We start from the raw sequence: 15,586 nt of genomic DNA, 5'->3' as shown, positions 1-15,586 counted from the left end.
TAATTAAAATACATAATAAAAAAGTGTTACTTTATATGTTAAAACAGTGCCTGTTCTGAGAGAATGCCAAATCACTGATGGCCTTGCTTGGGGCCAAAACAAATGGCTGTCATTATACCATTTGATTCTGACACTGCAGTACCTTACTTATTCAGATTTGCAGAAAATAAAGGTCACTATAATGCAAGTGATACTGTTCTACTGCAGTGATGTTTTATTTCCACTTTTACAGAAATGAGTTCAGAAGTTGCAAAGTAGTCAGGCCCTCTGCATCCATCCGAACTAACACATTAATCCTAACTTTTAAGCAAGTTTTGCTTACGTACAAATCACTGCTCTGCATGAGTTCAATCAAGTCCATGAAAAGAACATCCCGATTTCTCTCGCAGAATCCATCCATATCATAAGATACCTGGGCCAAGGTGGAAATTGATTGTTTGTGGTAAGTTGAGAACCCAATAATTAAAGAAAACTTAAATTCTGTCCTCATCAGTAGCTGTTCTGAACTTTTTGGCTAGTCTGATATAACTTAAAGATACTACAATGATCACTAAATCCTTACATATATTATTAGTTAACTCTTTCACAACAAACATGAAGGAATTTTATCCATATATTTAAATTCAGTGAAAAAGACTGCTATGGCGCTAGTGAATGGAATACGACACAAATGAATTTAATACTGAATTTTATTGAAGACATTTTTTTGCATGGTTTACTGTTATTAACTATAACTGCAGGAAATAATGAATAGTCTGAGAAATATACTCAAAGAAGATAGAACTGTACATTATATTCCCAGTTTTATTGGTATATCATCACCTAAGGATCATTTTTGTATCTGAAGTCTTTAAATTTACTGCTACTATAACCAACAATTAAGATTACAATTAATAAAAGACATTGGGCATTTATTTATCATACTTAGTATTAAGTTCTGGTTAGTATGTTTGATAGCAGCAAGGCCCAGGCTCAACTCTCCTAAGTAAGGGACACATGTTGTCTAAGCTCCCTACATTGTAAAAAGGAGGACACTGTCTCCTGAGATGATCTGGCTATTTAAAATCAAAACAGCCCTCTCCAGGGCTTCCCCCTTCCTTTCATTACTGTTCTTTATAAATACATTAAGCAGAATTCAGTGATGATTTTCCACGTTACCTTTCCTGCATAATGATGAATGATAAATCCCTGGTTCCAGCTGTTGAAATGTTCATGGGTCCCAATCTGCATCTGGAGTTTCTGGAGCAGTGTTTGATCAGCTCCTTCTCCCACTGCATGCATTGTGGCACACACATCATCTAAAATACTCATAATCCCTGGGGGATTCTAATGCATTGGAGAAGAATAACAAAACCAGCAAAAAAAGTGAGGAAAAAAAATTACTGTGCCAGTTTTTCCCCCCAAACAGGAAATTGTCTTTGCTACAAAAACACCAGAGCAAAGCCACAGCATGAAGAATTCTCCCCCAATCAGCAGAGTTCACAGTAGAGATTAATTTGTACACAAGCATGCAAATAGTTTAAGGAGAGATGCCACCTTGTGTAATGATAGCAACAGTGGGAAATGATGGGGAAAACAATGATTGCTGTTAAAAAAACAAAACAAAAACCTCAGAATGCCCAATGTTTGCTTTAGTTTTTAATTCCTTCACAAAGCAATCTTCTTTCTCATTCCATCAAAAAATTAGCCTGTGTCTGAGGTATGTATTTAAACTCACATGCTAGTTTGACGAACTTAGAGCTAAATAGCTAAGATCGTGACAGAAATCCTATCCTCTTCCTAGTTATATTGACACAGATAGGAGATAGGCAAAATCTGATGCGCGTTTTAAGCACAAGTCACTACAGTACTTGAACTACTCTTAAAATTATCTGGCTTATGTGAGGACAAAAGAACTAGCTGGAAAACAACCTACATCTGTCCTAAACGACAACTCAACATTTGTTGTCACCCCAAATCAGAACATAAAGACTTTAAACTACAGAACATTCTGTGGAGCAAAGACACAAAATTTCTTTTATCTACAACACTTCCTAATACTTCCTCGTCACTTGTTTCTGCTTATTTTGCGACGGTACCTCAAAGGAAGCTGGTATTGTAGCTTCCCCAAACTGAAATACATCCCCCAGCTACAGAGCCTCATCTGATGTACAGCACAATATGTTATGAAGTTCATGATACATTTAGATGGATAAAATTTTAATTTCGATCATTGTATTTTTTAAGTCACACATCAATTATGCTATCTTATGGTTCTCTTTTTGGTCGAGATCTTAGGTAACTTATCTTAGATGACATACATCTTAGTGCTCTTATAAGACATCTTATGTAAGATTTATATATAGGCTTAGTATGACTCAGTAACTGAACAACAGTATTTGCATTTTTCCTATGAACGTTCTTGACAGCAAAGCAGTTGCTCAAATACTTTAGAGAAAAATCTTGTTGTTTTTTCCATCTGTTTGTTCTAAATACTTACCACTTTGTTCTCTATAAGGTCACACACTATTTTGTTGTTAAAATAATCTATTGGTGTCCATCTAATTCCTTCTTGCACGTATTCTTCCTGTTAAGTAAAAAGAAAGATGCAAATATTCTTTAGCACTGTGGATGTAACACTAGATTTACAATGCACTACATATACACAAACTCTGCACTACTCATGCTCAGAAAGACTTGTCAAATGGATGACTGGGGAGAGGTGGAAGAAATGACCCTAATAATAGTTAAATCCATCTCTCTACTGCTTAAGAGGTGAATCTGAATCCTTCTCTGTTCTCCCCACACATTCTTTGGTCATTCATAGCCCTGAGAAGTTACTGAGAAGAGCAGGAATATTTCATCAGTGCATTTGCTGTCAAAGCACTTCGTAAATAGTAACAAAGTGACTTTTATAGTATCTTGACAGTGCACCTAAGCATCCACATCCTAACCTATTTTAAAAATCAAGATTGTGACAGGCATCTCAAGGATCAGACCCCCAAAACAACACATTTAGAAATGCACATGGAGACACAGCTCTATTTTTTTATTTCTGTATGCAATTCCTGTAACTGTAAAGACAGCTAGAGACTGACTGGGGAAAAATTAATACTAAAATTCAATTACATTGACCCACTCAGTTGAATACATATGAGTTCAGCTAGACACTTATAGCAGGTCATTTGTGTGCTCAACTGCAATAATCAGTTACTTTTCTACAAAGGCAATCGTGTATGTGCATTCTTGAAAACACTGTCATAAAGTTGGTGCCAGGCCTGAGCTCATACTGTACACAATGCTCTGTCTCAGCTGCATTCTGTCTGCCCTCCCATGCAGAAGCTCACATTCATGTAAAGTGAGATTTTGCAGTAAGACTGTGAGTAGAGAACTGGAAATACTTTCAGAAGTATTTTTGCATTTGTCTCAGTAATCTATTCCTATATGTATTTTTAAAAAAATAGGGTGTGGAGGAAATGAAGAAAAGTATTCCCATTTAACTGTGTGTCATGTCCAACGAAAGCACAGGGATGGAACCAAGCTGCAGTTTTCCATTTCTGTCAATGAGTCAGAATGTGCAGCAAGTCTGGGCAGAGTCATATGACTGCATTAGTACACCGTATGATGGACTCGCTTCTGTACCACTGTGTTAGAGAATAAGTGTCTGTAGCTGATGTGGTTTACAGTTTTAGGGTTAGCCAATAGCTCATTTATGAATTCAAAAATAATAAATGTCTGGTTACCTGTTCTGCCTTCAGTGTCAGTTCAATAAAAATCTGCTGTAGTTTTTCATTAACAAAGTTGATACAGAACTGTTCAAATCCATTTTTCTATAGAAAAGGAAACAATTTAAAAATTAGTCTCGTGCTTTATATACAATAATTCTTAGTTCTGATGCTGGCAATAAACTTCAAAGAAACACTGTCAATGATGGATGGGTTGCTGACTTCACAGACATTCTGTGTAATCTCAGATCTTTAAGATCAGTGACCTAGTTTCTTTGAAGTTTCTTCAATAGTTTGTGTTTATTAAGTGAGATGTTACCAGCAAGAACTCAATGTCCAGGAAGCTGGGTTGTTTTTTGTGGGTTTTTTTTTTTTTTTTTTATTCTGACCACAGGATTTGGGTTTTTTTGTTTTGGATTTTTTTCCCCTCTAAATAACAAAAAGCTCTCCCCCAGGTCAGATCAGCTCAAACCCTGAGTACTGCATTGCCTTACCTGGAATATTTCAAAGCCATAAATATCAAGGACACCAATGTTATATTCTTCATGATCCTTCTCCATAGCCTTATTAATAGACTAATAAAACAGAAACAAAATGTAAAAGAAAGTATAGTTTATATATTAAAGGATATATTCATACGCTTAAATCTTTATATAAAAATACTGGGTTCCTTCAAAATGAACATATTTGAATGGAACACAAATATATGTAATAGGGTATTTTACTTTCACTTTATTAAAAAGTGTTATTAACAGCTAGGAAATGAACAGTATACTATCCTGTTTTCCAGGTTAGTGAGCCTTTGGATCTACTGTTTTCTAAAATCTTTCCCCTTTGGTGTAACTGGCTCAGTTAAAGAAAAGAACCCAACAAAAAAAGAACAGTTTTAAGTCTGATATTCGATGCATTTTGCAGATGGTACCATGAATCTTTTCACCTATTTCTGTATTCCCCTACTTTGCAGCGTCAGTGTTGGTATAGGCACATCGGTGGGAATTACAGAGCTGTCATGATGAGGGAGACTTCTGAGACACTAGCAGTGCCACCACAGAGGAGACTTCTGCTTCATCTAGCCAGCATCTCTGGCCAAAGGTAAGGCTTCTACCCCACCAATCCAGCCCAGGGTATCATTCTGAACACGAGAGTACTTTAGGCATGGAGAATGGAATTTGACCATTTGCTCAAATGCCACAACATCAGGATGCTGAAGGAGTTTCTTTGCAGGAGAGTGGGGTAAGAGAGCAGGGGACCATAACCCACTAATTCTGCTCATCTGAAAATGCTCAACTATGTAGGAGAAAGTAAGACTCAGAGAAGTATGGATGCTGACAGGAAGGAGATGTCAGAATATCATATGGGACAGTTGTGGCAGGAGACTGAGCAAATACAGTGCTGAAAGCACAGCTCAATTGCTTCCAAGAAAATGTAGCACTTGTCATATAAACAGTGCCTTGTATTTGATATCTGTGGTCATGTTCCCACTGCACTGCTCAGGTTTAGGCAAAGAAACACACTGGGTGAAAGAAATGACGGACAAGGAAAGCACTGCAAGGAACATTCCTAGTGTACTTGTTTTGATACTTCAGTAGAATCAAGCAAATCCAACTTACATCCACCAAGTAATCAAAAACACGGGAATGAAGGGCCTTGGCCAGTGCATCCCTGGTGTAGCAGGCTTGTTCCACATTTAGCGTTACATTAATGGACTCAGATTTGCCTCCCCACTTGCTGTCCATCTGTCTGCTGGTCAGTTTTTCCTTTAGGCGGTCCTGGTTAATTCCCAGGAGAAAAGCAGGGAAAGCCAAAACTGCAAGAAAGATCGGGGTTGATGGATTATGACTTACAGACTAAACCAATACAGAATGAAGGAAAAAAAAATTAGCTGTATCTCTAGTAACAATCAGCAGTAATAAACCTCATGGGGCATGCAGCTTGAAAAGAAAAAGAGGAGGGATTTATGTCTTTAAAATTTCCCTAAGCTCCCTAAGGACATTTTCAACTCTTTACTTACATGGATTTCAATGAAGATAAACCACCTTGAAGTAAAATAGTCAGCTATTTCTGTACCTTCAGTCCTTCAAACATGTAAGCTGGCTTAGGTCATAGTTTTGGACTACAGGGTTCAAACAAATCACTCTTGGAGGAGATGGAAATAAAACATAGAGCTCACACATTAACTAAAACTGATACCATGAAAATGCTTTATAAAAACATGGAATGTTTAAAATATAATAAAGAATATGCTATCTGCTTCCTAATATTCTTTCCTTTTCTTCTTCTAAGTTAAGGTATTGCAAAAAGTTTTCAATTGCCTTGCCATTTATTTGGTTATTTAATTCCTTATTCGGGAAGTACTTTGCAAATTCTAGTTTCCCTTCCCTTGTTTAAAAGTAAAGCAGAAAAATACATCTGTGCAACAAGCAGCCACAAGTCTAGTATTCTTTGCATTCTTAGCGCATGGTGCAGATGTTAGCTGCAGGTGTCACACACCTTAAGGAATGGAAAAAGAGAAACGGATTGAAAGCATATGGAAACAGCTCCCAAGGGCAGCTCTTGGAGTTGGTATTGCAGCTCCACTAAACCACATAATCCTCTGACAGTGTTTTCTCTATGTTCCATTGCTTTCAGATCTACTTTACTGGTGTGAGGAGGATGTAAAATAATCACTAAGGCAGCAGCCACTTGTGCTTTACACACCTTTAATGTCACAGCATGATTTTGCTAAACCCTTCAGTACATTAATCCAAAATTATTTTTAAAACTGCAAATAACTGCCAGCTTTCTGAAATCTGATTTATTACCATCAGCAAACTGATTAAATTTATCCTAGGGTACTAGGAACCACACAACTAACCAAAGTTGAGTCACTGGCAACACCTCTGGTAACTCACTGAGAACTCAGGTTGAAGAGCACATAGAAAGGTCAAATATCATATGCTTTAAAATGGAAAAGAATGGAGGTAATTATAGACCAAATATGCTCACATATACTGTGAAGATGCCAGAATAAGTATTTAGCCAACACTACTGTAAGAATTTATGAAGACAGTATAATGATAAGAACTACCATGCATACCTCAGAAACTCTTCCTTCACAGTGCTAATGATTTACTGTAAAGGAAGAATAGCTGGACATAACTTGATATAACTTCACATTCTTAAGATGCCTGATTATTTTCCCTAGTTAAGGATGACAGAGTTACTGTTTAGAAATTACTATAATGCAGGATATGCATGTAATTGAAAAAATGATCCTCAAAGAGTAATCAATAGCATTCTGTGGAATAGTTTTAAATGCAATCTGTGAAGAAAAGCTGAAAAAGAGTAGGTTCACTTCATCGGTTTTCAGAAAGTGTATAACAAATCTTTCAACACAATGCAAGTGTAAAGAGGGACGGTTTAAATTGTTTTCTGCATCCAGGAGAGAACAAGTAGTATTTGGCGTGATCTGCAACATGGAAGATGTTGCATAATGAGAACATTTTTTTTCAACTATTAAGATAATCAAGCACTGTAAAAGACAGTAGAGTAATCACTAGCAGTTTTAAAGAAGTATTTGTCTAAATGTCTGTCAAGAACAGTCTGTATAAATTTGATTCTGACTCAGAGTAAGAGACTAGAGTTTTTGGTGTCTTGAAGACTGGCCTTTGCATGTTTTTCTGTAATTGGCTATATAATAAAAAGAACACCATTGACCAAATTCTTAAACTTTTTATTACTTCAGACTTACGCAAAGCATGACTTATCAGTGGTCTTTCATTGTGCTTTATCTTTTGTGGCTATCCAGGCTATAAATGCTTTACTATTTAGCTGGCTAGGACAAACAGTAAGACAAACAGTAAACTCGGGGTGGGGGGCAGGATTAATGGAAAAAGAGAAATTAACCCAACTTTCAACTTCATATTGCAGAAAGTGTACTAGACACTGCTATTTCTTCTCTGGCTTCTTTAAAATGCAGTGTGTTTATGAGTAAGTTCTATATTCATTCTACCCGCTAATTTTTTCAATGTATTATTCATACACAACTTCTGTATTTATATCCCAGTGAACAAGAGAAATACAGTGTACGTGGCTCATCATAGAAACACATTCACATTTACCAACTTATTTTCAACTCATGTCTTTTCAGTTTGTTACTTTTTGATGCAACACACTGTATCTATCTCATCTGGCTATTAAATGTCTTGATTTCATTGAAAGATTTAATACTCTGATTTAAATGGAAGCATGGTAGCTCATTTGGAATCGTAAGGCACATAAAAATTCCTACACTTTTCTCCGGATGTATAAAATGCCACAGAATGTTCTTCTTGGGGTTTACTTAATCAAGGTTAAGAATTACTAATTTTTATTTCCCAATTTCTTAAAAAAAAAAATAGCAGGAGAGTACTAATACAGTGGTAAACTGCATAAAATACTTTATTCATATTTAACTTACCTAAAACTAAACAAATGCGGTTTTCCTAAACATAAGGACCATTCTGAAGTAAGAGTTAAGAGAACAGACAGATATGTATAAGATAGTACATATGTTGTGCTTATCCACTCCGTCCTTAAACTATCAAGGCAGTATAAAATTAACATTAGATGCAAGGTACAAACAGGTGTTTTTATGAATGCGTGCTGATACATTGAAAGAAGCAGAGTTCAAGTTTGCTTGAAAGCATTTCTCTCAGTTTCTATTATTTCATACTCAAAGGCTGGAAAAGAATTTCTTAAATTCAAAATGCAAAACTGCACTCCTGTTATGTCAGTGCCATTGTACAAGACAAAACAGGGGCCTCAGTATCATTGGTTTTGGAAGAGAATCTAAATTAGCAGCCTTGCACTATAAGAAATGATGCACTGTGTTTAGATAAGGAGCTCAAGATTTCAGTTCACCTTATGCCATCTGGGTTTTGGCGCACTGCTAATTCTGTAACAGTTTCCAGAGATACTTACACTCCTCACTCTCCACTCCTGCATAGTTGCCAACTTCTTTGAAGCTGATATTTCCCAAATGCAGTATTCCTGCCACTATCTGCAGCACCAATGCCTGTTCCTCTGCAAAGATCCCAATCACACTCATTGCATGCTAGGAAGTAAAAAAAAAAAATTGAATCAGTCAAAGAATCTGTTCAATGACTCTTGTCATAGAAGTCCTCTTAAAATTTTGATGTTAAGAATGTGAGTTTTTGAAAACAGTTCAAATACCTAAGGCAATCAAATTTCATTACAGCCTGCAGGGACATTTCAAAAGGTACCAGATGTCCTACTTCAGCAATTTTGTATTTTTTTTTAATTAAATACAGAAGCATCTACACCATTTAGAAGATGTGTTAGCAAAATAAATTCTGGAAAAATTAAAGTTACTGAAAAAGAAGCACCTGCTCTTAAGTGTCACACTAAAAATAAATAGTTTCATTGCAAAATGGAAAACAATGAACTTAAGAGACAACGATTTTATTCCTTCGACAAAGTTTATCCACTGAGACTAAGAACTGTGAAGCTGTACTGAATGACTCTAAAAAGCAGCACAGTCTGTCTGGCTTAGGCTGTGAATTTAGCCACTTACTAGAAAATAATCCTCGACAACATTGGGTTTTAGAGTCTAGAGTACATGGTAACTTACAGAGTGTCTTCTCAACTGACTGTTTTTCTAAAATACCAAATTAGCTAGAATACAACAGTAACGATTTTTTTTTTTTTAGTCCTTTAAATGTGCTACCTGTATGAATAAGATGATGTGTTAATATGCTTATTTTAAATAGTAAATTTCTAGTAACAGCAGACCAGCAAGTTGACATGACTTGCATAAGGGTCACACAATGAATTGGCAACAGCACTGGATAAAGATCTCTGATTTATGCTTTCTAAGTCCCTTTCTCCAGCCTTTCAAGTTGCACTCTTTTGTATTTTCTTCTAATGGAAGTTCCTCACTGTGTTTGCATTTTCACATTTTTCATACTGCAGATTATCTGCACTCAATTAAATCTCATTAAATTTGCACCCTTCTGAAAAAGAACAAACAGAATACTTTCTATAAAATGCCTTTCTATAGGAAAATATCTATCTTCTCAGGATTATTAGGCTGCGACATAGAACCTCTTCAGGGTAACATACCTCCTCCTCAGGCTAAAATACAATTAAAATAAGTTACATCTATATTAATTTCTCATTCCCATATTAATACATCAATGTCTTTGCTACAAATAGACAGTGGAATGAACATACATCCACCACTATGCAAATCATAAGAGTAAAAAACTCACCAGTGTTTCTTGGAAATCTGATTTGTCATTGATGTCATCGACTTTGTAAGACCCAGAGAGACTCAGATAGTAATAGTAGTCCATACTGGTAATGCCAAGACTGCTTTTTTGTTCTGAGGAGGCCCCTTCAATTAGCTGCAGAATAAAAATCCCCAAACTAGGTAACATACAGTGATGTTCAGCAGAGATGAGGCAGGTCTGAGACAGGTGACTGAGCCTGAAATTACTGGGACAGATACAGCTAGTGCTGTGCCAGGTATGTATCCTTTTTATGTTTTGTTAATTGTTTAACGCAAAAGACCAGATTCTCATTCCCATTCCCATGAATGGTTTAGTTCTAACTTCCACATCTCATAAAAAGCAAAAATGGGGACTGACTTGAATGGCTTCAATTATCTTTACCTCATAAAGATAAGGCAAAGCAGATTTTCCAATCTGCAACGTATTATACTCAGGAGCAGTGCGTTTTCCATGCCTACTGAAAGGTAGGCAGAGATGAAAGAACACACCAAGAAAGCACTATTTGTGACCCTAATTGTGAGGCCAAGCATCCTTTATGCGCATAATGAATTATGTTAAGCAATACTATGTTGATTTGAAGCATGGCTCAACTCACACCTCTCTGCATCATTTAGGCCAACAGGGCCAAGAATAAATAACAAAGTAGTTAAAAAAGGTTCCTGTACTCTGTGTGATGCCAGAGGAGAGGCTACTCAGACCTATTTAAAGTCTACACAGTTGTGCACAGACATGGCTGCAACAGGAAGGAATGAACAAACTAACCTCAGAAGAGAATAGTCAAAACCCCATAGTCTTTTAACTCCTGTGTCAAAAAGCCTCTCCAAGCCACAGACAAACATCAGCAGGACAGTGCAAATTGTTCATATACCTCGGAAGAAGGGAACGTACAGCTCCTGGAGCAATTCCAGCTCCAACTCAGCTTTCCATCCCAGCAATGGCACTACAACTTTATGTGAAGCTGCTTACAGTCACTTACAATCCACTATCTTTACTCTAGTTTTGTAGAGCTTGATCAACAGCACTTCAGCAGATAAGGAACTCCCATGTCAAGGACCAGTGAAGGCCAGAAAAGCCTTTTGAAACACAAAAAAAGCAGGGATTCTTGGAGGATTCAACAAATAGATACTACCCTAAATGTCCTAGAAAACTTAACTGAGAATCAAATCTCTCTTTCACAGCTGTGCTATGGAATTCCAGAGGAGAAGGTATAATTATATAGGCCAGTTGAAGAAGAAATCTGTTGGGAAGCTCTCATTTTCTATTATATTCCACTGGACTTTTCCATATAGGAGTTCACAGTGAAGCAAGGGCTTTCAAATACTGAAGTATTTTTGTTCTGGAGCTGAAAGGCAACTAGGTAGGTCTATGTTACATGGTGTCTTAACATGCTATCAAGCTTCTCAGTGACATCCAGATTACCTTCTTGAGTATGCATTCAGTAATCGCGCTGTGTTGAGAACGACTTTTCAATCAAAAGGAAAAACTGGTCCTAGTTATTTTAAATAACTCAGAAAGGACCTGTGCACTGCTGACCTGGTAAAAAATGTGAAAACTCCTCTCTCCAGGATTCCTCATTACAACTCGAGATTTTTCCAGTAGAAAGTTGGAGATTTTCCCTCCATCTGGTTCTCCACCTGGGCTAAACTGGATTTCAAAGTACTTCCCCTGCAATACATAATTAAAGCTGTTGAATCATTAGTAAATACAGATCCAAAATCATGCACTTGAACCATATCTCAAGGAAGGTTACTAGGATATTTAATCTTTATGGATGCAGTGACACAGCTGCCTCAAGATACAACCTAAACTTAGATTCTTGAACTATCACGTATCTTTTTTTCTTTCTGCATTTACACAGCACTAGACTGAATAATACCTCATCTGTTAATGAAAATGTAGAGAGGAAGTCAGTGGCTTCTTTTCACTGCTGAGACTCTTGGTTAGTGTAAAGGAAACCCTAAGGCTCACCTATATGGGAAGTAAATTTAACAGATTTACAACCAACGGCAAACATAGCGTTCTGCTTGGAAGCAAGGTAAAGCAATTATCTTTTTCTTTTAGGGAGACATTAATTGCATTAACACTCATGTTGGCTGAGGAACAAATCTCAAATTTGCAAAGCCTATGTGTAACTTTTAAAAACAGAACCTACAGTATGTTACCTAGTGAACAGTCATTTCACAATGTTATCTTGAGTATTTCATAATGAAAGACTGAAAATAAGTCCTGCCTACTTTCTGTGAAGGCATTTTCCATCAAACAACTCTAAGGATTGTTTCATCTATTTTTTAAAAAAGCTATCAGTTTTTATATTTTTTTTAAACACGTATTACTGCGTATATTTTACTGATCTGGAAAACTGGACAGTTTGTTGCTGGTAAGTTATTTGCTTGCAGACTGAACATTTTATAAATAGCGACCAGTACATATTTTAAGAGCAACAAATGCGCAACCTATACAGAATGAAATAGAGGCCTCTCAACATGTACTTTATGTTTTAAAACACACTTTGTATTTTGATTTACCTCATTCGTAGTCAATTTATATTATACTCCTGAATACTGTCTCTGTAACAGCACAGAAGCTGGAAGAATAAAGTAATCTTTGAGGTAGGGGGACTTACAAATCTGCTGGAGTTGTTGTTCCGTACAGTTTTTGCATTCCCAAAGGCCTCCAGTAAAGGGTTGGACTGTAGAATAATATCTTTAACGTGCTAAAATTTTAGGAAACAAGAGAAATAGAGACTCAGAAATAGACATTTTTAAATTTCTTACAGATTTTCTAGAAAACCATGACATCTAAATTATATATTAAAAAAGGCAAGAAAGCCTGCATCTGTAAGAAATCCTCTTGATCAGATAAGGAATAGAATATTTTTTTCAGAGCTTCTAGTTCCTATTTTTTAAAGACAACCCTACAAAATTGAACAAAAAGCCTGAGGCCAAAACCTGGTCCTTCTGCTCACTGTTCTGCAACACAGTGAATAAACTGATCTGTTTTTTTAATCATCTTGGTTTTAAACAATTTCCTACTTGCACATAAGCATTTAAATCTTTTTGGGGGTCTGGAACCACAACCAGTGAAGTCAGAGCAGCATGAAATTTAAGAATCTGCAAGTGCTTCAGCAACCTGTTGCAGGATCAATGAGGCTGCTATCTAGCTGTCTTATAAAGCAATAAAGTATGTTACTACTGTCTCTTTATCTGATCCTGGAAGTTGGAAGTATGGACAAGATACTAGCTTTGGAACAAACCCAATGCATGCTGGGTTGTGAAGAAAAGATTTAATTTTATTTCAAAAGAAATGCTCAAGGCAACTTACCAACTTCATCAACTGTTAACTTTGTAATCACTGAGAATATTTTTTAATTCTGTACAAAAAGCTGGAATTTTTATTTAAAACAAAATATTTACTTTTAAAGTATGATTATGTTTATTCCAAAAACAACACAATGCATACTTTTTCTGGATCATTCTCTCGGTTACTGAATTATTCTCTGCAATGTTCCCAGTATCACTGTTGCACAAAACTAAGCGGAAAGAACATACTCAACATCAGAGACTGCAATAAAGCAAAAAACAACAGTAAGCACTCAAAAAGAGTGGACTGGTAAAAGCAGGTCCTACCTACCATGACCTGTCAGTCAATGAATGACACTGCAACGTCATTAAGAGATTTTTTATGGCTAATTCACTCAATTAGCTTTAATTAATAGGTTTTGATAGATAGAGCAGACATTGGTAGTATAGTTACTAACAAAAGCAACTATTTGTTGTTTCAGCTAGCTTCCAGATACTCTAATTTCGATAACCTCATAAAACAAGACGATGTTCCTGCTGTTGGCTCTCTGACGTATGCATACAAATCAGAGATTTAATGGAAGCAATAAAAACCCGAAAAGCCAGTTCAGTTTGCAACAGAATGGCAACACAGGAGAAAAAGAGCCACACATCTACTAGAAGGAGATTGGTTGTTGTTCTTGATCTGGTTAAGAACAATAACTGAAGTACCTTTTACCCCTTAACTAAAAAAAAAAATGCTTGTGGACATAATTCAACGTGACAGGTACAAAAATTTTAGCACTGATGATTCTGGGTCTGTGGATTTCCCTCATATGGCTCTCATCACACAGGCAGCCCAGCAATCTGCAAGCATTTCAGTTGTCTCTGTGCTGTTGAGGGCCTGTATGTATTTCTAGCTGCTCACCCACAAGCTTCTTTGGTAGAGTGCCTCTTGGCTGCCAGTGTCTGCCAAGACAGACCTTTGTCATTCTACTTCTAAAGTAAATCTTCAGACTATGCTTATGCTTCAGTATTACTCTACTATATGAACTCACCTGTACTTTAGGGCCACCTCCTGAAATTTTGGAGATATAACTCATAATATATTTAGCAGCTACAGTCTTTCCAGCACCACTTTCCCCACTACAAAAAAAGGAACACAAAAATGTACCTGTTAAGTTTTTAAATAACTCTAGAATGGAGTAATTTGAGGTTTACCTTGTTCAACCAAGACTAGGAACCTTAACAATGAATAATAATAAATATACACCATATTTACATTGGATAAGCTGGTAATATAGACACTGTGATATAGTATTGTAGCATGGTACTTGGATATGTTTGTGAATAAATAATTTTGAATACATCACCTTGCATGGACACCAGAATTTCTATGGGACTTTAAAGTCAGAAAACTATGTAGATTGAGAAATAAATATACTTAAACCAAGATGCTCAAAAGAGAACAAGTGTTCAATTCCCATCTAAATTTAGTGGATTTCAGATCTTAACACAAAAACTCATTTGAAAATCCAAGCTTTGAATGCCATGCCAGATACCTACTTCATTTCAGGAGTCTTTTGTTTTAGGTGTTCCTGAATGAAATAATGAGACATTATTAATCACATCCTGAATGACGGAAGAGCTACCTTCCTGTTCCTATGCCTCTTGACACAGGGTACAAGAAGTCTTAATATTCCATACTAGCTTTCACAATTTCTTCCTTCTGTTATAATATTTCAATTCAATGGTGAATAATGTTTACAGAATCAGTAGATTTGCCTTCTCGCAATTAGTAAGCTTCTCAACAGGGAAAGAAGATTGGCATGACAGACAATCCAACATCATGCTTTATTTCATACCTTAAAGCTAACCTCATTTCAACAGAATTCCTCCAGACTTACATAAATCTTGGTGCAAGTCACCTTTGACCTTAATGAATCTACCCTGACCTGGACAACTATACTAACACAAAAAAACAACACATGGATGTTAGTTCAATGTCATGAAGATATCTGAAATATTTTTTTTATTGTGTGAAAATCTGTGCTATCTTTAAGCTCCTGAGTAATTTCAGTAAATGGTGTTGACTCTTCTATCCTGTGCCTACTTGTTCCTGGATATGGATCAAATGCACATCTTTTCCTGCACAAATTTTAGCTACATTTGCCAGAGAAACATCAGCACGTCCTGCACAGGAAAAGGACTTGCTGAGAATGTCAACTCATAGCTCCTTATCAGCATGAGTAATGGAGTCATTTCCAAAGGTTTAATTCAGAAAAAGCTCCCCGAACTGCCAAGCTGCAAATATCATTTTACATCTTTAAAG

At 36.4% G+C, this 15,586-nt stretch overlaps 1 protein-coding gene across 1 annotated transcript in view; it reads right to left on the bottom strand.

Annotated features, from left to right (window-relative positions):
• Nucleotides 1-15,586, bottom strand: part of MYO1E (myosin IE) — a 95,151-nt gene that overhangs the window by 32,684 nt on the left and 46,881 nt on the right. The window contains exons 6-16 of the mRNA XM_059824116.1: nucleotides 14,313-14,400; nucleotides 12,600-12,689; nucleotides 11,510-11,641; nucleotides 9,956-10,090; nucleotides 8,646-8,778; nucleotides 5,315-5,511; nucleotides 4,199-4,279; nucleotides 3,723-3,809; nucleotides 2,480-2,566; nucleotides 1,159-1,326; nucleotides 327-412 (exon numbers count right to left, since the gene is read on the bottom strand). Coding sequence (XP_059680099.1) covers nucleotides 327-412; nucleotides 1,159-1,326; nucleotides 2,480-2,566; nucleotides 3,723-3,809; nucleotides 4,199-4,279; nucleotides 5,315-5,511; nucleotides 8,646-8,778; nucleotides 9,956-10,090; nucleotides 11,510-11,641; nucleotides 12,600-12,689; nucleotides 14,313-14,400 — 1,284 coding nt within the window. The remainder of the gene's footprint in view (nucleotides 1-326; nucleotides 413-1,158; nucleotides 1,327-2,479; nucleotides 2,567-3,722; nucleotides 3,810-4,198; nucleotides 4,280-5,314; nucleotides 5,512-8,645; nucleotides 8,779-9,955; nucleotides 10,091-11,509; nucleotides 11,642-12,599; nucleotides 12,690-14,312; nucleotides 14,401-15,586) is intronic.

Source organism: Gavia stellata, chromosome 13 (assembly GCF_030936135.1).
Source record: "Gavia stellata isolate bGavSte3 chromosome 13, bGavSte3.hap2, whole genome shotgun sequence".
NCBI lineage: Eukaryota > Metazoa > Chordata > Aves > Gaviiformes > Gaviidae > Gavia > Gavia stellata.
The sequence above is the reverse complement of the archived record's forward strand: the minus strand, read 5'-3'. Positions and strand labels throughout refer to the sequence as shown.